The following is a 26793-nucleotide window of genomic DNA, read 5'->3' on the forward strand; positions in this document are numbered from 1 at the left end:
CATGAATTTTTTTATTTAAGTATTATCTACGGGAAACACATACATTTTTAAATTTTTCTTTATAGAAATCTTATTTTTCGGAGAGTCTTAGAGAGTTTTGAGTTTACAGGAAAATACGGTTTCTTCGTTTGTATTTTTAAGGAAGTTTATACTTTCAGAGAAATTATCGAAACTTTTAAGTTACAGTTGGATAAAATCTTCTCTTAGAATATGAATTTTTTATGTGTATAGGGCCGACGAAGAACTTAGAGTTTTATGTCTAGTTGTATTTCTATTTTTAAAGAAAATGTAGAAGATTTGACTCAAAAAATTGATTCAAGCTACAGCTAAATTAGACTTTTGCTTTATATTTTGATGGTAGAAGTTTTTTTTACATTAAAAATCGATTAGCGGAAAATAGACGTTCTGTTCTTTCAATAATTATTGAGAATCCTGAATTCGGTCTAAATCTCGTACTTATTCGACAGTATCATTGATCCTGAATAACGTAATAGTAGATAGATGTCGGTATTTATAAATCTGTCACCGAGTTCTGTCTATAGAAGCAATCTATAATAGTTCTAAGAAACTTAAATCTGAAGTACACATCTAATTTCATAAAAAATTTGACCAACAAATAGTTTCGTTAGAGAGCTATTTAATAGGAAAATACATTTCTGTTAAAATTGAAATGTTAAAAATATGTTAAAACTATATATATTTACATATAAATATTGACATTAGATATTAGTATTATAATTTATATATTATAACATAATATATTATGCAATAATTTATTGCATTATTGCAATGACTGACTAGTTTTATTATTCCAGATTTATAGGAACTACTATTTCTGTTCAAAAATTGTAATGAAGCTGTTGCAGTTCCATGATTTATGGTTTCTTTTTAAATTAACATATCAAAAAATTGTCTAAATAAAATAACTGATCCGTGTTCCTATATAGCAATATTTATAACACTTTTATAAACTGATATAAGAAAATTACAGGGTTACCATAATTCTTCAAAATAGTCAGTAATTAAATTTCGGTACTTTTATTATGAATCTCTCTAACATTCAATATCTTGCGATGGTTTACAGGAAATTTCTTTCTCTTCAACCTTTTGCTCTGAAATATCGAATTATGTCCCTACATAGCCCAGATTATAGATCAAATACGACGAATGTAAGCTGTTCTAATATCAAAGCTCAACTTTAACTCTGACTTCACTTATATTAAGAGACTATAGTTTGCTGAATATAAATTATCCATAATATTTTGTGGGTTTGCTTTGGACATTATACTAAAGCAATAAATAGGTAACATTATAGTACATATAGATGTACTTATGAGCTAAATCATAAGCCAGAAAATTAATGTGGCTGACAAGGTCGATATGTGAGAATTTAATAGACGATGCTGACCTGTCAAATTCGAACTTCGGAAAGACGATATTTCACGCATACAGTAACAAAACTTCAACTATTTCTTGCAACTAAATTTGTCTTGAAACTAATTCAAACTAGTACGACAGACTCAAATTGAACATACGTCGAGTTCATTTCGACACGTGTAACTGTGACTGTATAAGGTACAGTTGTCCTTCAGAATGCAAGTTATTCCTCGAGCTCGTCCTCTGAAATCCATTTACTCCAAATTACAGGAATTTTCACTATTCTTTTACGTGTGTAGCGTGGTGGCTCGAAACTAATTTCGAAAGTCGCCATACACGTATTTTCCAAACATACAGAGTACGAACGCAATTGTTTCTATAGCAATTTGTCTCTGATCATCGTTTCATTCCCAACAACATTCTGCTTTCGTTGTTTACAATACCATCTCATCCAACCTGTTTTCTTTAACAAAGAAAAGCTACAAAGGGCGTATAAGCTGTCTCGTATCGAGCAATCATTTTGCTTCCCACCAGTCTTTATAGATTCGACATTTCTCTAATCTAGTACTATAAATTTTCTCTATAATATGTATGTATCTAGAGTCACTTTTATTTCGATTTATAACATCGTTTAAAAAGCATAACTTGTGCTCTACTGCACTGATTTTATTAGTCTTTACGATCATTGTAGCTATATATGATAGTAAAGCATCACAACCTGATAGAATTGATTTATAAGTGGTACTCAAAAAGCTGTGCATGTTTAAACAAAGTCACATTTTTATGGACATTAGGCAAACAAATAAAATTTAAATAGAAATTTATTTCTATCACTTGGTAGATATTTTAATATATAAATATATGTAAATAATAAATACTTTATTTTGAATACTTTGTATATGTTTTACACTTATACATGTGTTATGTGCATTCTGTACATTTTCGTACTTGAAAATTTTCTATAAATACAACATTTGTAGCCTATTTATTTAAGTGTATAATTAAACTTTCATACACATAGGTTGTCGTATTAACAAAAACTAGTCCGGTCTGCATAGTAGAAGTGCTTTCAGTAATGCTACACTCACACCGAGCGAAAGGGTTTAATCTACCATGCTGAATATTCAGATCGATTTAGTTGAAATTATTCGAAGCGTTAAAACTTCTCGTCGCTCTGTGTCAGGGATTTAATCGCGTTCTCTCGATATCTTGCAATTGATAAACGTTTGAAGTGCTTAAAAGTTTATAGCGAAATGTTCGAAATCTTTAGACGCTAATATATTTCTATGAAAATAGAATGTTTTTTTGCAGTTACTTTTTGCAGTTTCAATTCAGTAATTTCGTGACTTCTCGATGAAAATCTTTGAAGTAATTTTTATTGATCTCTACAGTATTCAATTTCTTGCTATAAAACAAGCATCATACATGAAACCACAGAAAAAGAACAGGATGCATCTTCTTTGACTTTTTAATTTAATGTCACTTTCATTTAATTTAATGTCGTTTCGTTCAAAGATGTAATTGACAACTTTTTGTAGAAGCCAAAGGCTATAACAATTAAGACAAACAATATTTCAATGCTTCTATTATTTTAATATCGCGATATTTTTAAAATTAGCATTATAAAATGAAAATATACACGTTTAGCTCTAAAATTAAAAGGGCAATTTTTGTAACACAGCATTAATCAACAATGTACTAAATTTTAAAATTGCTTCTCTGTGAAAAAAATTGAGAGATCTTCCTCTGTTAAGCAACGCTAAGGAAATTTCAAACTTTTTCGTATAATGTAATACTTAGTGCATTCGTAAAATATTTTCAAGTGTTCGAATACTTTCGTGAGTCACTGTATCATATCTTTCGCCTGTGATTTTCAAATAGTCCTCCAATCTCACCACATATATAATAAAATATATCAACCGTGAAACAGGTCGAAATGTTTTCGAGCAAATCGGTTAGAGATGGGTAAACGTCGGAGCAGAAAATTTTGAAGAAATTGAACATTTTCAAGAATCCGCGTAATGCAATGGAAAATCGATCTATTCAATACGGAATCGTTTTTCTGTATGGTATGAGGTTAGCTGTGTTTGACGAACTCTCGAATTCAATGAGAGGAAACTAATTAATTGGATATCTCGCCTTGAACTCAAAACGAGCGATTTTTCATTCGTGTGAAAAATTGAGGGGCCGAAAAGAGATGACGCTGGAAAAATGGAGGGCAATTTCTTGCCGATGCTACTCGTCGAGTGTCCTTTACATGTCAACCCCTCGGGGACCAATTTTCCGTATACATTACCATTTGCAAAAAGCCCTTGGGCTACTTTGAATTACTGTGTATAATATCCTCGATAACCGACCTGACCAAGAACTGATCATTTGTATCTCTTGTTTTAGTATTTAATGAAAAGTTTCATTTGCGTGATATTATCGGTATTTAAATAATGCTATCAGATATGTTTCATTCGAACCTCTCCAAAGCCAAACTGACCAAGTCCATCTTTTGTCAATTTCTTAAATTTAATTGTATACAATTGCGGTCAAAAGAATGTTTAAAATTTGAACCAGCATATGAGTATTAGTAACTTTGTACTAAATATTTTTCACTATGTAGTAACAGTCATCTATTTCGAGAGATATATAGTACGTCTATTCATCGCTCCTGTAAAATAGAATTGCGTTTTCTACTAAATTCCTGTAATAAGATTATAGTATTACCTCTCAAACTTGAGTTCGTTCATCACTGTAAGTACACAGTTAATGTTCAATTTCTAAAAAGGAAATTATATACTTCCATGAGTTCATTCGTTACATTTACAACATATTTTTATTTAAATCTGAGTAACACAGACCAACACGCGTAAACGATATTTCAGCAGAGAGCTTGAAAACCTAAGATTATTATGATTATTATTAGCTGAATCATAGAAGAAACAAAATTTCTTCGTTCCTCAATAGTAGAATAATTAATAACGTTTTTCTACCTTTCTACATTTTATACCAAAGCGATTTTTTTTTAATGCATTCTTCTTATATATATCACTCTTCCAGTAGAACCTGTAATTTATGCTTTTACATCAAAACGATAAATTTTGTCTGACGTATAGCCATTCATAAGATCGGAAAGATTAATCATGAGATCGCTGCGCGTAATTAGCGTAGAACTTTTTGCTCATTAGCTAGTATCGATTTTTTTTTTCAAGCAGCGATACGCGTGGTTTCAGCTCTTTAATGACTTTTATCGCTACTGGTGATCACGATGGCACACCCTGTGACCGATGTCCAGTTGGATTACGGCGAAGCGACAATTTAATCGCCGGTTCCGTTTCACCGTTGCACGCTGTCCGTTTCCGGAAAATGAAAAGTGACGGACGCTTGAGGGTCACAACGTTAATTCTGTTCGAATAACCTTTTGGGGGCGGACAGAGAATCGGTTTATCGGATTTTAGCCCGGTTGATACTCTGCTACCTGTACGCTACGCGAGGTGTCACTGATTAAATGATGCTGCATGCTGTCATTTACTCCTTCAACTTTTCTTTCTGCCTTTCGTTTGCTTTATCAACGTAGAATACGGTAAAAATGTTGCACACAAGTAGTTGAATAGCCGTGATTAAACTTTGTTTAACAATGACCGTTACGATTTACAGTTACAGGCTGGTGAAAGTATTTTTGAAACGTTTACAGTAGAAAACTTTTATGAATATATTATGTGCGTTTTAGTAAACTTCTTGAAATTTCGTTACCACTGCAACGTGTCACGACTGCGGTAATTATAACAGTACAATTTCAAACTCGCTACAACTCGCTACAATTACAAGTTATGTTAATTACAATTTTCAACAAGTCACAAACTACAAGTTATTATAGTGTACTAATAAATTCTCTTGTTATATCTTGATAACAAATTTGAGAAGAAAATAAATGATATTGTAGGAACAAATTTTACAAGCTACGAGTCAGCTTATGCTGTTTCACATAGAATTATAAAATTTTAAAAGAGAAGTCTATAATCTAACTTCTAGCTTGCGTCCCCGTTAATATTATTACGTGGTTGGTGAATGATTATACAAGAGAGCACATATATACCTGTCAATCAATAAAAGTACTTAAAATTCATTGTAGAATATCTTTCACTCCATATCATCTCATTTTGTCTTGAAACATCTTTTTCTATCTGTTATTCCGGCTTTAAAAATGCAACCTGAACCAATTGTACGTATGAACAAATCTTTAAAAATCGTAATATCGAACGAACAAAAAAAAAAGGAGCAAGCGGCGAAAAAACAGTCGCGACAAGTGATAGAAAAGACAAGCGCGTTGAAATTATTTCAACTGTTTGACCACAACATCTGTCCGTAATTTTCCTTCCTATTGTATGACAGTTATGAACTATTCAAATATTTTAACATTTAAAAACGTGTTAAAATGTTGTCCAAAACAAATAAAACTTATTCATATGATATTCCGCTTCACAATTCTAAACATTTAGTCACACAATTACACCATAATACTGAATTATTATTTATTATTAACTTTAATTTCATCATTCTATAATCTCTATAATGAAATTTCATTGGAGAATAAAATTCTAAATATAATATCTGACTAAAAAATAAGCCTGTTTATAGTGCATTTAATATGTTACGCAATTTATCACTGTAAACATGGAAAACATCGAAAATTTTATATCTGTGACTGTTTATTCAGTTCAAAAACTAACTGTTTATTTAGTATTAAAATTTTGATACATCGAAAGTCTGTTTCGTTTGTTTAATTTGTCAATTTTGCGACTGTGACTGTTCGTTAACGCATATTATAATTAAATCTATCATTGCTGATTACCGGTGGCCTTTACGGCGTCACTGACATGCATAATATCAGCCACCGCCATCACAGACATGTTAATCGTAGGAATTACGAATCGCCAAAATTATCTCCGTTTGTTTGAAAATATTTGCCGGTATGGTATTTCAAGGGAAAGTATTTTACGGGTTGAGTGTTTTCGTGGATGTGATTGGGGTGATTGAAGGGGTTGTTTGAAAGGGATGCTTTTGTTTTTTGACCGTTGGTAATGGTTTTCCCCGAGGGAGAATACTCAAATAAGAGTTCATCTTGCGAAGGAAGAGATTAATGGGAACGTAGTGATAATTGATCGGTATTGTTGGTGAAACCGATATAGCAGCTCGTGAAATCGGTCAGGTGCGAAAGTTTACATATATATTTCGAGCGTCGAAACCACAATTTGAAACATCGATCCTAGTCCCAGATTGTATCACTATCAGTCACCGGAGTCCTTTAAAAATAAAATAGTATAATAAAAACGTTAGCTCCATGAATTTTGTTGACACGTTATGACGCATATTGTTAAAATGCAGCACAATTTATTTGCTCCCACATTTATTTAGGTAAAAGAAGTAAAAAAATTATACAACATAATGTTACAAAAATTACCTCCTTAGTATTGGGGCGATTAAATGTTTCGTAACTTGGGATGTAATTTTGTTCCGAAGTTTTTTGAGTAAAATAAATGCTTTAATTTTCCAAATTTCTTCTAGAAACACATTAACAATAGTCGTATTCATACGCGTGTTAATTCAAAGTTGATTTTACCTTGAATTAACAACTGAATTGAATATTTTTTAATTCTTTATTTTATTGAGGTAATGTAAAATGAAATGTAGTAAATAATCTAATATGGTAATGAAAAATAAATTTAAAAAATTGCTTCTTTCTTTGTATTTGCTATTCTCTTATAAAATGAAGAAACATTTGGAAATATTAAATATCGATTTACAAATAATTTTTGAAATATAAAACATAAGATGCTACTGTAAAATATGTCCAATTATGGGTATCGGCTTTTAACCCTCCTACGCCCTTTCATCACCTTCAACCTAATTCAGTTTATATATATTTATTCTCGTTTGAATTTTATGTTAAAGACGTTTTAAAACATTCAACATCTTCTTCTTTGTTAAAACGAAAATATGATGGAGATATAAAAATTGGCCAGTGTTTCGATTTGTATTCCTTTTTATTAAGTTTGAGGTAGAAATTGACGAATGTTATTGTACTACCAGTCCTTGATATTACACATTATACGGTAATATAGCACTAGTACTTTATATTGTTATAGTCCAAACTACTGATATGCAAATTCGTGTAATCCCATTCTTCAGTAATGCGTTATTATTAGCATCCACGTCATGTTATAGATTGTACTAGCCATGGAAAATAATAGTGCCGTGTATTATTACTTTATGACATTACGATAGTATAAATTGTTGCTATAACATTAACATATGTCAGAACTGTGATACTATTAATCAACTTATAACACCCATATGTATTCATCGCTATCCCCGACTTTACTCGGTAATTTTAACTCAAAATTCTCCAATAGTATGTTTTACTACTCCTTTATCCTTCTTTATAATTCTTATCGAATTAGAATCACAGGCAAAAATTTTACTTCTCCAAATATATTATATATAGACATGCTATGTTAAATAAATTGCAAATTGTCCTTGACTGTTATTTTTAATAACTATTATTAAATATATACGTAGACGATTGTACTGGAAAAAATTACTTAATTTGTTTAATTTATAAATATGACTTATAACAGTGGGGTAATTATTGAAAAATTATATAAATCTTATTAGATTCCAGATAACCATTAGAAAATTATCAAATTTTATTGAAGGTTTAAATTAGTAAAAAACTCATATGTTTCATATGGTAATACAAATTTCATGGATTAAATGCATATAATAAGTTTAAATGCTTTCTTTGTTCATGTTTTGATATTCGAATTATTAAATTATCATTGTTATTAAACTTTGATATTTGTATTATTAACTTCCTGATTCAACTCCTTAAATCAAATGTAGACTTTAGGCTATTTGATTCATTTCAAATTGTTTCAATGAGATTTAAATCAAAGAATGATACAAGCACCAACATGTAATTATTGATTTATTATTTCTAAAATTCTTGCGAATAGTTTCCACAATTTTTCGTCGTGTATTTTGCATCATTATGAAACTACAAAATTCTAATCTAATCCTTAATTATTTTCTTAGTAACCCAGATCAATTATCATATTCTATACCAGTGCAGCAGGTGTTCTAATATTTATAAACGTGGGTGTATATGTATATAACACCTCAGTAACTAGTAAACTCTGTTATTACAGTTTGCTCATGTTACTCAATTTTACTAAAAATGCAGAAAAATATCGTAAATTTTGAATGGCTCTAATTCGATGACAGGGAGATGGATTATATGTTCACCAGACTAAATCATATACGACGAATAAGATACAAAATTTAACTTTACAATGATATTGCTCGCAGATTAAAGAGAGCGGGTGACATTTCAGATATAAGAAGTTAAATAAATGCATTTCCCTCTTTCAGCGACTTACTATTCATCCAAACTTATTTATCTCTGCTCATAGAATATAGTAACCATATTCGATTACCTAACTTTGCGACACCTTATACAATTTCCTAACCGCCCCCAAACACCTACGTAACACGTTTCCCCTCGACTTCACCTTGACGCAGCGTTTCCTCGAAATTAAAGGAGTCCCCAGACTACGCAAAATATTCGCGAGATTAAAGGCAACGAAATATGTATTCGCGGCCACATCGAAATTCATTTTCATATCAAAATAGAGAATTTTCATCGCTTATATATAGATCACTTATCGTACAAATATTTTACTATTTTTATTTATTTATTTATTGTCGCAATGACTCATCATTAGCTAGCGCAATGCAGAAATATTGTACGATTACTTTTCTTAAAATTGAAGCAAATTCTTCAAATTCCTATAATTATACATCTGAGCTAAAAAAACATGCTATTTCGTATTCAATTTTTATTTCTCTGTTAACTCTTCCTTATCTTTTTCAAACTAAACAATTATTTGTCAGCGACGAGAAAACGTATTAGTTCGAAAATAATAGAAAAAATCATGGATATACACACGTAGCTAATAGACGTAACATATCTCGATCGCACTAGAAATCGTTTGACGTAACCATCAACTTCATCGGCACAGTAATCACCCGGATAGATTGAAATGATGACAATTACCGGGTGATCATTACCGATACGCGAGATTCGCACCTGTTGCGGACCGCACACCAGCGCGGTTACGCGTGTCACCACGCGATACCAATTTCTGATTCCACGTCATCCGGTTGAAAACCAGCTAAAATAGAAAATGCGTCACTTTCTAATCAAGGCCACGCTTGACGGTATAAAGTTACACGTATATTTGTAGAAAAGATATAGTGACGTTATAAAGTAGCCCTTCGTGTACACTTCTTTTTTAGCACACTTGTTTCTTGGTTATAATATGTACACTAATATATTTTATTCAAAACATATACATAAATAGATGTACATAAATTGGAGAATATCTTTGAAAAAAAGAAAATATTTTCAATAGAAAACTTATCTAATATATTTTGTCACAAAACCAAGTCCATTTCCAAGCTGTGAATCCGAGATAAAATAAAATGAATAAATAATATTTAATATATTTTAATAATATTTAATATATTTACTGTTTAAATACTACTACTTGCATCAATAGCTTTTCCATCAATTTAAAAGAATTTTTTTATTTTTACTTATATCCAGAAATCAAAGAATTGAAAGATAAAAAGCTTGTCAAACGACAGAATAATAATTTTACAAGGTTTCATCACGAACTGATAACTCATCTAATTAACTTATATATATACGCAACGAGAATAATCATCTTGTCTACAATTGTTATTGAAATAAAGAGTACATTATAACCTGTTACCTCAGCGTTATAATTAATTCAACTACCTTTATTATCTTAAACGAAATAGGGGATCGATCAGTTTCATGGCGTCGATTGTAAAATCGTAAAGGGAATTTACGACTCCCGTTGACGCGCTTCCTTGAGATCGCGTCTCTCCACGAACGGTCGACAAAACACGTTAATTTTCTTGTTACATATATTAAAATTTTTATTTCATTTAATCCTGTCGTAACATTTTATTATACGTACACATAATAATTATTTTACCTTGCGGTTCGATGTGTTCGGGATTTTGTTCGATTTATCCGTTAGTAGAAATTTTGTGATTGAAATGTCGGAATATTTACGTACGACAATGTATATAAATATCACCTGCATATATTCGTGAATCGTTAGAGATGTCGACGTTTTCAAAGTTTCACTTTTTCCAAGCCTTTATCTGTTTCATTTCATTCCTCCTCATCGTGGTTCGCTATCAACAATTCCATCGGTGACTTTTATTGCCTCGTAACGACGTTAAAGTGTAATTACCACAGTGGGAAAACTCTAACTGTTTCTTTTTACTGGTAAAGTAAAAATTTGCGTCTCTTCTGTTTAATAGAAAGTTTGCAAAGCTGCGTTAATAATTAATAAACTCTTCTTCTTTGATATCATAAAGATACAGCGGTAAATGAATGAAAATTGAAGAACTAAATGACAAAAAAGTACCATTTACCACGAAACAAAATTGAAGAATTGAAATATTGAATGGTGTTAACCCCGGTTTTCAATATGGACAAGAAATATTATTTTAAATTTTTCATTTACAATTTTAACTGTACTTTACTTGTTGTTTCGAAAGTTAAATAAAATGAATTACAGATTTATCTTTCATGCACTTACAATGGTAAGCATTTAACGTGGTTTGTAATTATTATTCGAAATATCTGAGAGCCATTCTGTATTCACATACGATACCTTTAAAGTTCAAAAGAACATCATAGCGGTGCAATTAATTGAATTTACGAATATTTTCCTGTTTATATCGTGGTATACACTCTCTTGTACGAGAGTTTAAATTCCTCAATTATAATTGACAAAAGAAAGATGAATGAATATACAGGGTGGTTGGTAACTGGTGGTACAAGCGGAAAGGGGGTGATTCTACGCGAAAAAAGAGGTCGAAAATATAGAATAAAAATTTTTCGTTTGAGGCTTTGTTTTCGAGAAAATCGACTTTGAATTTTCGCTTTATCACGTCTCGTTATAATGGATCTCACTGTACATCGTTGTCTCGATGGAAAAATTTAAAAAAAAAAATAAAAAAAAATTGTTATTCTATATTACCAACCACCCTGTATATTGCAGAATAGGTTTAATACAAAAATTTAGGTTTAATACTTATTCGTAGAAGTGTTAATTTTCAATTTTCCTCTGTTCGCTACTTACGAATATACATATATACAATTTTTATGTAGTTTTTGATGAATTACACGTTGTTTCGACGCTCGTTTATTAATTAAACGAGAAATTGTTTCAGTATAAAGTAATTATATTTCGTTAATTAACGAGTTCTGTTGTGATACGCTGGATGGTAAAAATATTTCCGATGCATGGAATGAGATAATTTTTATTTTACGTTACAGTTGTATACCTATAAATATATTTGAACAAATAATGAAGCAAAGGAACACGTGCTATGGAATATACGTGCTTATTTTTTTGTAAATTATTATCCAATTTGGAGGATGTGTTTGCGTTTCGTTCATAAATAATGCAAACCGATATTTATCCTAGACTTTTCATAATTCGTGGAAAAGAAATACAATTAAAACTTGTTATATTTGTCACGTACGTCGTATCACGCCCGAACTATCACAAAACATATATTTCATAAAAGAAAAATCTATCGACGATCGTTACAACCTACGAAAAGTCTGTCCAAGAAGTAACATGGCGTACACCTGTCACGTTCCCTATGCTCTATTCCTGCTTTCATCCCTGTCTAAATCCCAAAGATTTCCAAACCGTCGCTCTCATATTGTTTGTCAGTGGTGGAACGACGAGAACTCCGGATTACAGCTTTAATCGCTCTTTAAGTGCATCCACGCTGCCTTTAATCTCAAAAGGAAGCTTGTCCCGATTGAACTCGAAGCATAGTGACGACTTAAACAAAAAAAGAAAAAAGGAAAAATTTCTATCCCTCTTTCGTCACTTACTCGACCTAGAAAATGTCGATTCTTTAAGGTCTAGTGAATTCTTTTCCTCTTTCACTCGATTTCATCTTTTCTCCCTGTTTCATCTACTTTTTTCTTTATCCTGTTCTGAAGAAAGTGGGTTAACAAATTCCACCGTGAATTATATTTATTGGTTTAATATGAATCAGGGTGAAATCAATCGAGATGAAAGTGCTTAACCTATTAAGGACTAACGTTGGGTCAATGTAGCGTCTCTTTCGTAATTCCTTTAGTTATAGTTATATTTGTTATATTATTGGATTGTATTTTATAATATTACAACGAGACATTCTTTAAAATTCTATTCTCTAGATATTCTATAAAATATGTACTCAACCCCTAACTTTGATGGTTCAATATGAATTTTGACAGGTAAAAAGATACCTTTTCGAAAAATACATCGCGCACAAATTCGATAAAAGCCAGCAATGTATACGTGGAGATAATCCTTCGTTAATCATTTAAAAGTACAAAGAGCAAAAACAGAATAAAACTTATAAATATAAATAAAAATTATTATAATATTATAGGTTGCATAGATACAGGTACAGTATGAGTGACTTAGATGATCAAAGGCTGAATTTCATAATTTTTGGAAAGGATTGATTTCTTTAATAAAACTTCATGATATTTAATTACAATACTTTATGTTACGTCTTATGCAAGAGATTCGTTAAAATACAAATCTGCGATAATTCTCAGTAAAGATTTATAGCTATTATAATTTTATTATCATAATTATTATTATTTCACTAATTGGCCCTTGTGTGGTAAAGGCAACCTTGACTTGATTTAAACAACGATATTTCCGTCGTTTCGTTTCGAATGGACACGCGTCTTCGAGGGGGTGTGGCGATCGCCTACAACCACGGGGTTTGTCAGAAATAGTCGTGCATTGTTAGCAGCCTCGACTGGTCGGAAAGTTGTTTTAGAATTTGCACTGGGAGTTACTGGAAATATCGTTGGACAGGGGAGAAGACGTATCCTTTTTATTCGACCATTGTCCTGCCTTCTAACAAAGGCTTTATTAAGAATCGATCGGGGGCACGAGCATGTACGATGGAAATTAATGGAAATCCCAAATGCACGTATTACACCGACACAGATAATTTGTGAATTTTTCGAGTATTCGTGTAAGATCGATTTTCAGAATTTCTCAGTTTCAGTGATCTCTTGGGAGGAGGAAGCGAATGATAGATGGTGACAAATGACGAGGAAAAGTGGAGGATGAAAGAGTAATGAAACGGTTGATTTTGGCGGAGAAAAGTTGGATGTTGGAAAAGTTTGGAAATTGAGAAATAGAAAAGTAGTGGAATGGTTAATTCGAGGTTGGAGAAGTTAAGTGTTTGAAAGGTTTAAAAATCAGAAAATTGAAAAAGTGTTGAAGTAATTTTAACAGGGAAAGTTGGATATCGAGAAGATTTAAGAATTAGAAAATAGAGGAACTGATTAACTTCAGCAAAGAAAAGTTAGATACTGGGAAGATAAAAAATATTGAAAATGGGAAAAATTGTAAAAATAATAAATTGTAACGCGAAATGATTGGGTATCGATTTACAGATTAAAAACTACAAGAGTAATGAATAAATTAATTTTGGCGCAGAACAAGCTATAATAAAAAGCTATATAAAATAACTAATTGCAGCAGAGAAAAATTAATTTGAAAAGCTTATGGAATGCCTAAATAAAAAATATTCTAAAAGAAAATATGAAAATGACAGAATAAAAAATCTAAAAATTATTATATTTTATATTTTATTTTAAATACATTAAAAACGATAACATATTAAAATCATATTGAAAATACAAAGTCGTAGAAATTATCATATTCTTTTCATACGATCATTTCAGTTTACAAAGTGAATTTTTCCACGTTGATTAATAAGGAACGCATTGTCGAAACGCTAATAGAATATTTCGAAACTCACGAACATACGTAGGATACTTTTTAGTCTACCATTTTATTGGCGAGGTCCGATGTTTCGGAGATGATGTCATATTCAAGGTTGTTCCACTCTAATCGATCTCGGGTAAATAAGTTGATGATGCTCGTCTGAAACGAAGAACGAATCGAGCGAATGTCATGGCAGAATAAAGGATGTCCTATCAAACTAATATTATTTGTAATCTAATTAATTTAACCAGATCAGATACAATTTTTTTGACACAATGATAAAAAATAACAGCTAGTGAAAGCGAATTACCCTTTGTTTCAAAAATAACATACGGAAAATAATTTTAGTTTGCATTAAGATAAGTAAATAATCAAATAATTTGAAAACAAATCGTTTGTTAATTCAAACGAAATAAACGTATAATTATTTCAAAATATCGTATAGATATGTATAATGTTTAGTCAAATGAATATAATTATAATATTTTGTTACGTAATCATAAATATTTTACAAATATTTTATTCAAATAATACACAAGCCCAATATTAATTTTTAATACAAGATGTAAAATAAAAGTTAGCGTTACTCGCGAACTGATAAGAATAAAGTCATTTTAGAATCTACTTGCAACAAAACGCTTTTTTATCTCCGAGGCATGAAGCAATTTTCAATTGGCAATTTTCAAGAGCAAAAAAGCTTATATCCCTCCAGTTTTCCAGCGATCGTATTTCAAAATGAAAAAGCTTTCGAACGTACACAAGAATTTCGATACAACCGTTAATCCTTGATACTCGATTCAATTGCACGCAACAAGAACAAGCTAATCGAATTCGCTTTTTGTTAAATTTACCGAGACGATTTACGTTTATTACGCGTACAAAATGAAACAAACGCGTTCTATAAATCGATAAAACGAAACTGTCAGCAAGAGCCTTGGCATTTTTCCGCTGCCTTTGAATTTCATACGACGCAGCCTCTAAAACACGTTTTCTCGCAAGGTTGCAGCAAAATTTCGCGCAAACAGACGCTGCTGCGATCCGGGGGCGGGGGAGGGCTCGAGTCGATCTTTGCATAAAAATAGTATACGCTCGATAGCGTGTGAACAATGTAATAGAAAAATTATATGAAAATTATAGGAAACGATGGTACATTAATAAAAATGCAAGATATCGAAGAGACTCGCGAAACGACGAAAATACGAGCGCGATAGAAATAAATAGAAAAATACAGTGATGAAGTGGGAAAATAACGAAGTTGTAGAATGGAGACGAAGAATTGGTGATGCTGAAAGGAATAACGAGGTATCGGGACAGTTAGAGGCGTTGAAGGTAGAAAATAGAGGGTAAGAGGGCGATTAAAGGAAAGAATGGGAGAAGTAATGGTGTACAGAAATTGGAAAATCTCAGATCGATAAAATAACGAAACAAGGAGATAATTGATCACTTGGTAAAAATTCTTCCTTCGCTTTATGGTACAACCAAAGAATTATACTTTTATGAACACAACGAAATAAATCTTTTAAATGTTATAATCACAACAGTTTGGAAATTTTACATAAATATATAAAAATAAAAGGAAGAAATATGGTAACACTTACCCTTGTGGATATAAAGCCTATAGAAATATTATTATAACGTTAGTAATATCAAATAATAAATATCAAATTATTGATACTTCATGTTATTGGAATGTTCTTAATATTGAGGCAAAAAGGCAAGGAAGTAAAAGAATTACGAATTTTTTACTAGCATTGCAGTGTAATTTTTCAATTCTTTCCTTTCCAGAATGTCCAATCTCCGAAGACGGGATGGAAAGGTTTGCGTGTCCCACAGCGGACAGAATGGGTAGATACCATTGCATCGACGATCACGCCTTGTGCGACGGTTTCATAGACTGCCCTACAGGCGAAGACGAGGACAGGCAAGCCTGCATGTTTTACAAAACTGTAAGTCTCCAATTAGTCATCTCGCGACGGTGTATAATTACGTTATTAATCAATAACACGATCAATACCCCACAATTTCTTGCAATTATCATGCAATACAGTTTATCAATCTGCGTAATATACTTTCTTTTTATTTCTTACTATTGAACGAATAGAATAGAAGGAATGCAAAAGTGTTATTAATTGAACGTGTACGTTATGCTTTATGTTAGTATTTGGTACATATAATTAATAATTAGTGCGAAAATGTGATTAATTTCGTGTGTCATGTCTCGTAATATTATTTTTTTAGTAATACATTTTGCATGAAATAAGAAATTTATGCTATTATTTCTTAGTTTGATATTTATTATCTTCCAAGGAGAATAAAGTCTATAAATATCATAGTCATCAATTTTGTTTTAAAAAGAACTCTTTTTTTATAATGTCCTTCGATTTTCTTTAACTGACATTTACATTATCACTGTGCCGAGTTAAATCTTAAAACTCTTCACTCTTTATTTCTTTAACATTCCAATCCTTACTTTCTTCATTTATTACATTCTTTAATTTAACGTCTTATTCGTAGAACCTCTCACCCAATTCCGTATCAAAATTTCTTCTATGCTATCTATAGACTGTCGCAACCCTCGAAGACGAACAACCTTCACCGTGCATCGCCGTTTCGCTAATTTTACACGCAATTGCGCCGTCTCCAACCCCTTCGCGGCATAGTTCATCATCTAATGCGCACGCAAATACTCAAAAGCCGCGGGGAACTAATCTCGCGAACTCGACAAAGCTCAATTTACACTGTCTGGCGAGCCCGTAAATCTCTAAAAAGCTTCGTCGCCTTAATTCTTCCGGCCCTTAAGTACAAAGGCATTCTCCTCCGCCTTTGCCATCGTGAAAAAACGACCGGTAGAATAAAGACTAGAGAGACAAGAGAGAGAGAGAGAGAGAGAGAGAGAGAGAGAGCGGAGAGACAAACCAAGGGAAGAAGAGAAAACAATTGCTCCTGATTTCCACGAGAATTCTCGCTCGCGAAAGGACAGAAGGAAACGAGTGGATGAAAGAAGCAGATTAGAGCACGGTTAGCACGCGCTGCAAGAGATAAGTTTTACGTACAAATCGCTTGAAAAGTGGAACGAGCATACAAATGGTGCTACAGTGGCTCGCGAAAGTGTTCCAACACTCCTAGAAACGACTTATGTATATATTATAGGAAACATTTTAAAATATTATTAGCGCTGTAACGAGACACAACTGTCGTGATTATATCAAGAAAATTTAAAGCAGATGTGAAAATGTACTTAAAAATAATAAGATATTTATGGCAAGTATGCACTTCGCAAAGATAACTGAAATATTTGAGGAGTCAATTATTCACTATATCAATGAGTTACAATGTTTAGCGGAACCATCTTTGGCAGTAATTAATATTTGTTGAAGACTGCTGTTCGTGCTGTATATTAACCTTCCGCTAACAATAAGTGCGTGTTTGTAAGAAATCTCTTTTAACTTCAATTTACGTCGTCGGACTGGTTTCAAAGTTTACTAGCGTAATCACGATGGTCGTGACTCATTATAGTAGCAACGCAATTTCAAAAAGTTTCGTATAATGTACATAATATGTTGGTACAAATTCTTTGTGGTAAATGTCAAAATGCTTTTTTGAGCTACTATATGTATTTCAAATGTTCCAATGTTTTTATACACAGTATACATATACAGTAGCTAATAACGTAATACATAATGTGTAATATTTTAATATTTTATTATCTTACTATCATAATGAAAAAAACTGAACAAATAAATTTTTGTAATATTGTATGCTCTTTTTATAATCACACTTTACTATTTCTATTAAACATAATCACAATCTCGTTCATGCAAGTAATTACTATACAATCTTAAAATATTCATCGCCGATGACTATCATGACGGTAAACGTGTTAATTAAATTCATTTAAATTAAGATTTATAATATATCGTATAAATTGCAAATTATTTCGTTCACATAAACTGCCAGTTGTTTGAAAAATCTGAGATTTTTAAACAATCCAAATATACACACAGAAACAGGCAACACTTTTTTAATTTAAAAAAGTTAATTTTTAAATTTATAAATAGAATCAATATTATGAAACATGTGTAAAGGTCGATGTTTAATTTCAAGTAATGCAATAAAACGCTTGCCTTCGAGTTCAGTTAATTAACAACGAACATTACGCATTTGTGTATATGCAAACAACTTGGAGTAACGAACTTGAACCTAAAACCTACACGCTAATTACACAAACACGTTACTTGCATAAACATAGCAATCGTGATACCTCGCATCCCACGTACGAATCGCCGGAACAACAAAATTAAAACTGTCAACTGACTACCCTCTCAGAAAAATTCACGCGACGTTTACGTTCGCAATGGTATTTTATTTCTCATGTATCGATACTATACATGTATCGATTCTATATTCGTTCAAACGCTTCCGTGAATCAGGATGCGAAGATAAGCTCGATTTAATCAGTTTATAGTACGCTAATATTCGTATGCAACTATTGTGATTATAATGAACCAAATCATTTTTTGTTGAAGTTGATTTGAAGCATATCGAAGTTTGATTTGATCATGTACTTTTCCAATTAAAATATGTCTCATCAAGAAGAATCAACTGTCCAAATACCTTTCAGTAGCAGTATATTTGCTTAACGTTGTGATATTTTCTCATAATGACTGCCTCATCATGTCTTCTGGTCGTATATTAGCGACCTCGTTACGTTTCTCCCAATTGCTACATCCACCCTCTTCCACCTACCTGTTTCCTGTAACAAACAAAAAACAGAGAGGACCTTGTCGAAGAAAGAAGAGAAAAAAGAAAAAGGAAATCTGAGCAACGTTTCGCCCTCTCGCGGATTTATCATCCCTCACATCCGGCGAACGGTTGACCTTTCTCTCCGGCTGATTCCGGGCCGGCCTCTCCGCCTCTTTGAAATCGATATTTGCTTCTTTTCCTTCCGGCTGGTCGAGCCGCGCCGCCGCCAGTCTCTCTCTCTCTCTCTCTCTCTCTCTCTCTTTTATTCTCTTTCTTCCACCATTTCCACCTCGTAACGGAAGAACACGGCCAAAGAAGAAGAACGCGGAACGGACCGTGTTGTCGAAACAGAATTGGCCCGATCAACGTGGGCGGCCCCCGGATCTGATTAAACTACATCGCCTCGAACTCGAACCGGAGAATTAGATTTTCCAAAGTAGCGAGATGCTCTCTCGAACTCGATCAGCTTTCGAAAAGTAGTAGACGCCCGCGAGAACGCACGCGGATTTTCGAAGGGAAAGTTCGCTAACTGACTTAACGAATTTTTTGCCGAGAACCCGGCTGGGGATGCGTAGGGGCTGGATCGGAATATCGAACGAGCTATCGGGCCACACGAATGGCTCGGGATGAGTTTAGACGATGGTCCTTTTTACGGAGCTGGCGGTATTCTTTCGGTTGTTCGTCCTTTTTGGGTTCTAGATGAAGGTTAGGAGTTTTAGGGATTCTTTTCGTATATTTCTTTCTGTATGTTTTACAGTGGCGCACGAAAGTACCCGAACACTTAACACAGAATTCTTTCGAGAATATATTGTGTGCATTGTGGGAAACTTTTTGAAATTTCCTTAACGCTGTAATGAGATATAACTACCACGACTACAATGGTAAAGTTTGGAACAGAACCGAACAGTTTTTCACGTTTAATGCATGTATAGAAGTTATGTGTAATAGAATTGAATGGCTTTCGATGTTATAAATGAAAATCAGGCGTTTCATGGGATTCTCCTTATGTTTGTTTTCTGTATTAAGCTTTGAACGTAGCATTTTAGAACGATAGAAATTGGATAATCTGTTCAAGATTATCCACACAATTATTTCATCGTCGTTTTAGTGAACAGTGAAAGGATCAACAAGAAGATATTTATCAGGCAAATTTCCTATTTTTCATCGCTTTAACCTTTACTATAATTTGAATGTGAAATATACGTAGGTACATGCGTGCATTTGTCAGCTAAACACGTTACTTTCATGTCGAACCAGGCTATCAAGAGCAAACGCTATTTTCTGTCTCTGTTCCAGACGAAAGCTCACCTTGACGTATTGGCAGATGCCATTTTGCGATGGGCAAGAGGACGCTAATTCCTTTGTTGACGATGAACCTCTGACCTATGCATAAAATCATAAGTCTGACGAGTTTACTTCTTTATACATTCACGTATATATATATATATATATATATTTATACATATAATATATATATATTTGTATATATATAATATATGTATAATATAGCATATAATATGTATATGATATATTCCCATGTATGTGTACGTGTACTCACACTCTTGCGTACCCGCACACATATTCAGGGTTTTCGTTTCGTTGCTAGCGGACGTTTCTCTTGCGAGCAGTTCCAGAGGGGGATGAAGGCAGTTGAGGTAATTCTTCCTTACTTTTCGCAGAAAAATGCGATAAAAGAGAAGGAAACTTATTAACAAGGTCAAAACTAATTGTTGGATTTCGATTGAAAAAAGATCGGGTATGAAATGAATAATCCCAAATAATTGGACTTAGATGTGAAATTGTGGATTCGGTGCAGTTTTGAAAATAAAGAAACGATAGCTTATTTGATGTATTCGTTTAATTCGAACGAACATGTACTTTCAAAATTCTTCGACAGTTTTGCAAGCGCAATATTAAAATATTTGCATCTTTCTAAATGTATCATTTTGATCTAATTGGTATCCCTGCTATAAAGAAAAGGCTTTATTAAAATTGAATATATTGAAACCTCCAGGATAAAACGAAAGGAGAAATCATTAGACTGCTATGCTAAATGCTTATGTACTTATGAGACACAAGAATGCTCGCAAAAGACACAGCATTCTAAAACACAGATTGCCTCGAACCTCTGTTTAAATTGTACTTCTTCAGTTGCATTCGTGAAGATATGAATCCGTAGAAACATCCGCACTCTAAAAATCATTTAGTCTCCAAAAAACGGAACGAGAGGAGAGAATCTGGATCTATCATCGATCTACGGTGCTTCTAAAAATTTTTTAAAATTCTTCTAAAATTCCAAGAAAACCTAACGTCACACGAATCTGACCCTAGCGAAATCGCATTCCAAATTCCACGAACAACTTCACGAATCACTGGAATTACTTTACGCGGTCACGTTTCACCGTGGATGCGACTGCAAAGCATCCCCTCCTATATTCTCGGCGATTTAATCCGCTCGCAAAAGGAACGCGTGCTGACTAGAAGACGAATATCCTGCTCGCATTCTCCCCGTTCTCCCGCATCATCTATTTTGCAGAGAGTTTTCCCTTTCTCCCGTGTATAACCGTAAAGGAAAACACACACACACACACACACACACACACAGACATACACACACAAACACAAACACATAATGAGAGATAGAGAGAGCTTGCGTGTGTGCATGCGGAAACGTGTGAAAGAAAGAGAGAGAGAGAGAGAGAGAGTGCGCGCGCGAGAGTGAGATGTTCACGTTGAAATCAAACTCAGGGGAACGTAAAGATGAATCGTCTCTCGAGCAACACTCAGCCAAAAAATATGGCGGATCCGTGCTCGATTCTTCGAGGGGTGCGGATTGATTCTGACGCGGCCTCGTTTACACGCGTTCGCTACGTATTCTCCCGCGAGAATATCGCTGAATCGATAATATTTCGATAGACAGGCCGTTGCTTGTTAATTAAATGGACGTGTTCTGCGGCTTGACGTTTAGAAGATGATAGCGAAGCCAGGAAGTTGCGATACGTTTGCCGCGATTAACGCGAGCTTTCGACTGGTTCGGTGATACGTTCTGAGATACATACTGTTGATGGATGACCGGAAGAGGGATATCGCGCGATTCTATCGTGAAACTTGTTCGTTCGATTTTTCTTTCTTTTTTTTTTTCCTTACATAGAATCGCAGAATTGATCGGAGTTACGGCGGATCAATTGTGGAGAATTTCCGAATTATTAAAGTTTGTGTTAAAGATATCGAAATTATTGGAGTATCTGAGAAGTTTAAGAATTTTTCGTGTTATTATTATTCGTAGAAATCTTTGAGTATTTTATCGTTATACGGTTCGTCGCAAAAAATAGTCGAACATTGTAAAAATAACGAAGCAGAGGCATCGTATCGAGGAAAATGTTCTATTTTATTCAAAACACGTTTCTCTTGTGGCGATACAACGATTTGCACCCTCAACTAATGCGTCAAATAATTGTTGCGCGTCTTTTTATGGAATTCCTTTGAGAATGCTCGTCACAGCCTTCCGGATGTCTCGAATGTTGTCACAGCGTTTCTCCTTCGTTGTTGTTCGAAGCCGAGGAGATAGAAAGTAATTGCACGATGCTAAGACCGGCGAATAGAGTAGCTAGTGCAATATTTTAATTTATTTGTTTTCAAGAGAAGCAGTTATGGCCGCTGCATTATGAGCCGCTGCATTATTATATATATACATTATTGCACAATAACACCATATTTTTCCGCGCGTGAACCAACTCTACTCCAATGTTAGTTGTTATAATTCTGCTCCTAATGATGACGATGACGAAGGGTGTATTTCTATGTGATCAAATTTTCGTATTGATGTCGCTACTGGGTTTTTTTTTAAATCTTAAGTAGCTCCGTTATTTTTGGAACAGACTGTGTATTTTTATTCTACCTTTTGGTAAAATTGTAAAATGTAGCAGGATGCTGGAAGATTTGAAAATTATTAGAGTTTGTTAAAAATATTGGAAATATTGGAATATTTAATTGTCGATGTTATTATTATTTGTGAAAGCATTAGTGTATTTTGAGAATGTATAATTTTGTGTCGTTTTAAAAGACTTTGGAAGTAATTTGTTGCGGATATTGAAACTGTTGGAACATTTAGAAAATTCTTTTATTACTATAGGAGATTTTTGAAAGGTTGAATGTTTCAAAGTAATTTATTATTATTTTTCTATTGTTTGAAAGAATTGGAATTATTGATAGACTGTTTATCTAAAATTGAGAATTAGCTTGGTGTAGATGTTGGAAATATTGAGAAATTTAAGAAGTTAGTATAATTATTCGGTTTGTAAAATACTTCGTTGTAAATGTTGAAAATTTTGAAGTAGACATTTTACGAAACATATTAAAATTAGTTTTCCGTATTCTTTTAGGATAATTATGAGCTTAGTACGAATATTATATATAAACAATTTATACGTTGGTTTCGTAGAAAAGACATTGAGAAATTGAAATGTCTGTTCTTTAGTAAAATCCTTTCAAATTAATTTAAGTTATTTATACAAGATTTATAACTTCATTTATTTCATCGAGAATCTCAGCGTTTTATTCTTTTGTACAATTTCTTGAAGTAAAGGTATAAAACGAAAATCTTTTATGAATAATTTTTCTCTCCTGTTAGAATTCTACAATTTCCTGTCATCGAGAACGAACGATCAATTTTCTTGCTGTCGGAAACCCATTTCTACGTCCAGAATCATCTGTCACTACAAGGGAAAGAATTTCATCTGTCATTTCGGACAGGATTTCGTTGTTCTCTGACACTGTTTTCCAACACGATACCTCCTACATCTAACGACTATGTAATTTATGAAAAATAATGACAATGATTAATCTCGAATTAATAATAATAATGAATTGTACATCTCTCGATTAACGAATTGTTGTTTACAAATTAGATAACAGAAACAGATGCATAAATTCACCTTTTTTTGCTGACAAAAATCTACATAAAATATATATATATTGCGATATAAGGGCGGGAAACGATTAAAAGTATTTGCTCGAATAATTATAGTACAAGGTTAACAATTTAATCACTTTAATCCAAAAATCTCTCATTCAAAATATATTTTAAAATATGAGAACCTTCCTCGATTTCCTCGTTCACTGAAGAGCAGGAAAAGTAATCTATTGAGATTAAAGATTATTAAAGATTAAAAAATAATTGCGTTCTTTTCTCTCTTATCTATTTTTCATATTTATTTATTGTAACTAATTAATTATTATTCTCTTAATTTATACTAAATTTTAATACTCACACGAGTACGAAAATTCCTTTTACGATATTTGCATGAAACGGATGAATATTGTTGGTGGTATATTTCTATTGACCGAAATTTACGCTTCCTGTTATAAAGTCTCTATCAACCGAAATGTAGCCTCAATTTAAACATCCTCAGAAGTGAATCCCTATTAAAAGTTTGCCACCAACCAAAATTTACATTCAATTTAGATACTACTAATAGAAATACACGAATTTCTGTTACGAAGTTTTTATCAACTGAAATTTACATCAAATTTGGGCACTATAGAAATAAGATTCTACTAAATCCTCTGTCGAACAAAATTTATATTAAATTTACACACTAGATCCTTTCAAAATCTCTTGAAATCACTTACAATTCTCCAAGTTACCAACTGAAATTACAATATAACTCTACTCATCGAAACTCATTAGGGGCAGTTCACGTAATTAGACTTCATACGATAGCTATGATAGGAGACGAGTTACTATCCTTTTTATTTATGATTTTTCATTCAAATAACGCAGTCATAGATTCAATCCTCTCAGACAGTATCTGATGCGAAATGCTAGAAACCATAAAAAGATAATTAAATCGTTTATTTCGAATTCTACTTCGTTTTAATAAATGGAGTTCTACTATAATACACAAGAAAAATTTATAAATTAACCCCTTTGAAGATCATTGTGAAATAACATTCCACGCATAAAATCAAACCTTATGGTAACTGATTGCATGATTAAAGAAACGATGTTTAATCTCTCTTTCCTCGTCATAAATGAAGTGATTTAAAGCGTGTCAGCTTTATTGGTTATTTAAAAACTAAATTAAATAAACATAACACGTGAGTACGGAAGAATTACATACAAAATAAACATCAAGTTGCAGACGCGTCCAGGACAAACTATATCGATTTTCGCCTAACAGAAAACGCGTGAAAACGAGGCCGCCCATCATGGTAACCAGGTATCCTCATGTTAAAGTACAAATTAAGGGTGTCCGAGGTTTCAAGGGGCGTATAACAGTAACGTTCGTACGGCGGCACCAGAAGATCCATCCGGTTCGATATTGGCGCCGTCGCGTCGATCCATCCGCAGTCTCTTTGACTGCGACTTAACAAAACAATCGAGCGATTCCCGCGAGCCGTGTGAACTCAAAACCTTCGACGACTTTATTTTCGTACGACGCGAACGCAGACTACAGATTTCGAAGACTGAGAACGAAAATAAAAAAAAAGCCACTTTTAGTTGGCGCGTGGAATCCTATTGGACGACGACTTCCGATTTCAAGGGACGACAAGCGTCCAATACGATTTCTGTGCATCGATCGTTCAGCCATTTATGCTCGAGTACACGCGGTAAGATCGGACATTTTTTGCATGCGCGTTTAATCAAACTGTTTCTCACGATAAATAATCTTATGAAACTTAACGAAAGATCGATGGAGAAAGAATCGATGAGCAATCATAAATGGGCTGAATCATCCCCCTCTTGGTTTCCTCCTGCTGGATTTCTCCTGTTGCGTTCCTGACGATCCCTGTTCTTCTTCTTGTTTCTTTAAACCTCCTCGTTAGACCGTACGTATTATATAGCTTAGCGGTAAATGTTTGACTGTGTCTCAAGCGATACCTTAACTTTAATCTACAAATCTGTTCGTGAATCACGTAAATATGTGAAACGTTAGAGCTTGTAAAGATCGAGGAAATATAGTTGTATCCTGTAACCTTGGAATGGTGAGTTTTGAATTTTACCAAAATTGCAGAGAAATTTTATCAGAATGGGAGAAAACAAAATTCGATGCTTTTTCGATATTTCGATATTAATACTTTTCCGGTGGGTAGGTATCACTGAGAAAAATGGTTTTATTTCGAAAAGAAATTAATTAAATTAATTGCAATATTCATATGAAAATTTTGACTACTGTTTTTACGTTTGTTTTAATATTATTTCATTACTCGTAAGGTACCAATTGGCCTGGCCTGTCGTTGAAGTGTTAATTCGTATATTATCTAACGAAAAATGAATCAAACTTGGATTTTATTAAACAACCTCTTGAATGAATTGAATTTTTCAGATAGGGAAAGAACAAATTTATTCACGGATTTAAAAATTGTATTTATTTAAAGGATCACGTACTCAAAAACTCTTTCCAAGGTTGTCTAAAAAAAATATAGAAAAAGGAAGGAAGAGTAAGTCCTACAATATAAACAAAACCTCGAGAAAATTACGAGCTCGCTTGTCCACGTCACGAAAAAATGATCAGGCTGTCGACTATCGAGGCGTCTCGAGAGAAACGAGACAAGCGTTTGCTGTACTGCCGTGTGTTTGCTTGTTTATAAAAAAAAAAAAGAAAAAAAGAAAAAAAGGGAACGTGAAAACGCACGTGGTCCGGAGAATGTGCAGCCTTCTAGAATTTGTTGAAATACATTACATATATATACACTTTTGTTTCGTCGAACTAGTCTGTAAGGATTTACGATTTAACAAAAGAAAAAAAAACAG

At 33.0% G+C, this 26793-nt stretch overlaps 1 protein-coding gene across 5 annotated transcripts in view; it reads left to right on the forward strand.

The window, feature by feature from the left end:
* The window catches only part of LOC126873736 (uncharacterized), a 97490-nt gene extending 72885 nt beyond the window's left edge, over nucleotides 1-24605 (forward strand). For 4 of the 5 annotated variants that reach the window (XM_050634929.1, XM_050634927.1, XM_050634928.1 and 1 more), the window contains exons 3-4: nucleotides 16080-16240; nucleotides 16857-18828. In XM_050634929.1, coding sequence (XP_050490886.1) covers nucleotides 16080-16240; nucleotides 16857-17051 — 356 coding nt within the window. In that variant the 3' untranslated portion in view covers nucleotides 17052-18828. Of the gene's footprint in view, nucleotides 1-16079; nucleotides 16241-16856; nucleotides 18829-20333 lie in introns of those variants that run through there. The other variant, XM_050634931.1, reaches the window with a different exon arrangement.
* Nucleotides 24606-26793: the final 2188 nt, after the last annotated feature.

Source organism: Bombus huntii, chromosome 15 (genome assembly GCF_024542735.1).
Source record: "Bombus huntii isolate Logan2020A chromosome 15, iyBomHunt1.1, whole genome shotgun sequence".
Classification (NCBI taxonomy): domain Eukaryota; kingdom Metazoa; phylum Arthropoda; class Insecta; order Hymenoptera; family Apidae; genus Bombus; species Bombus huntii.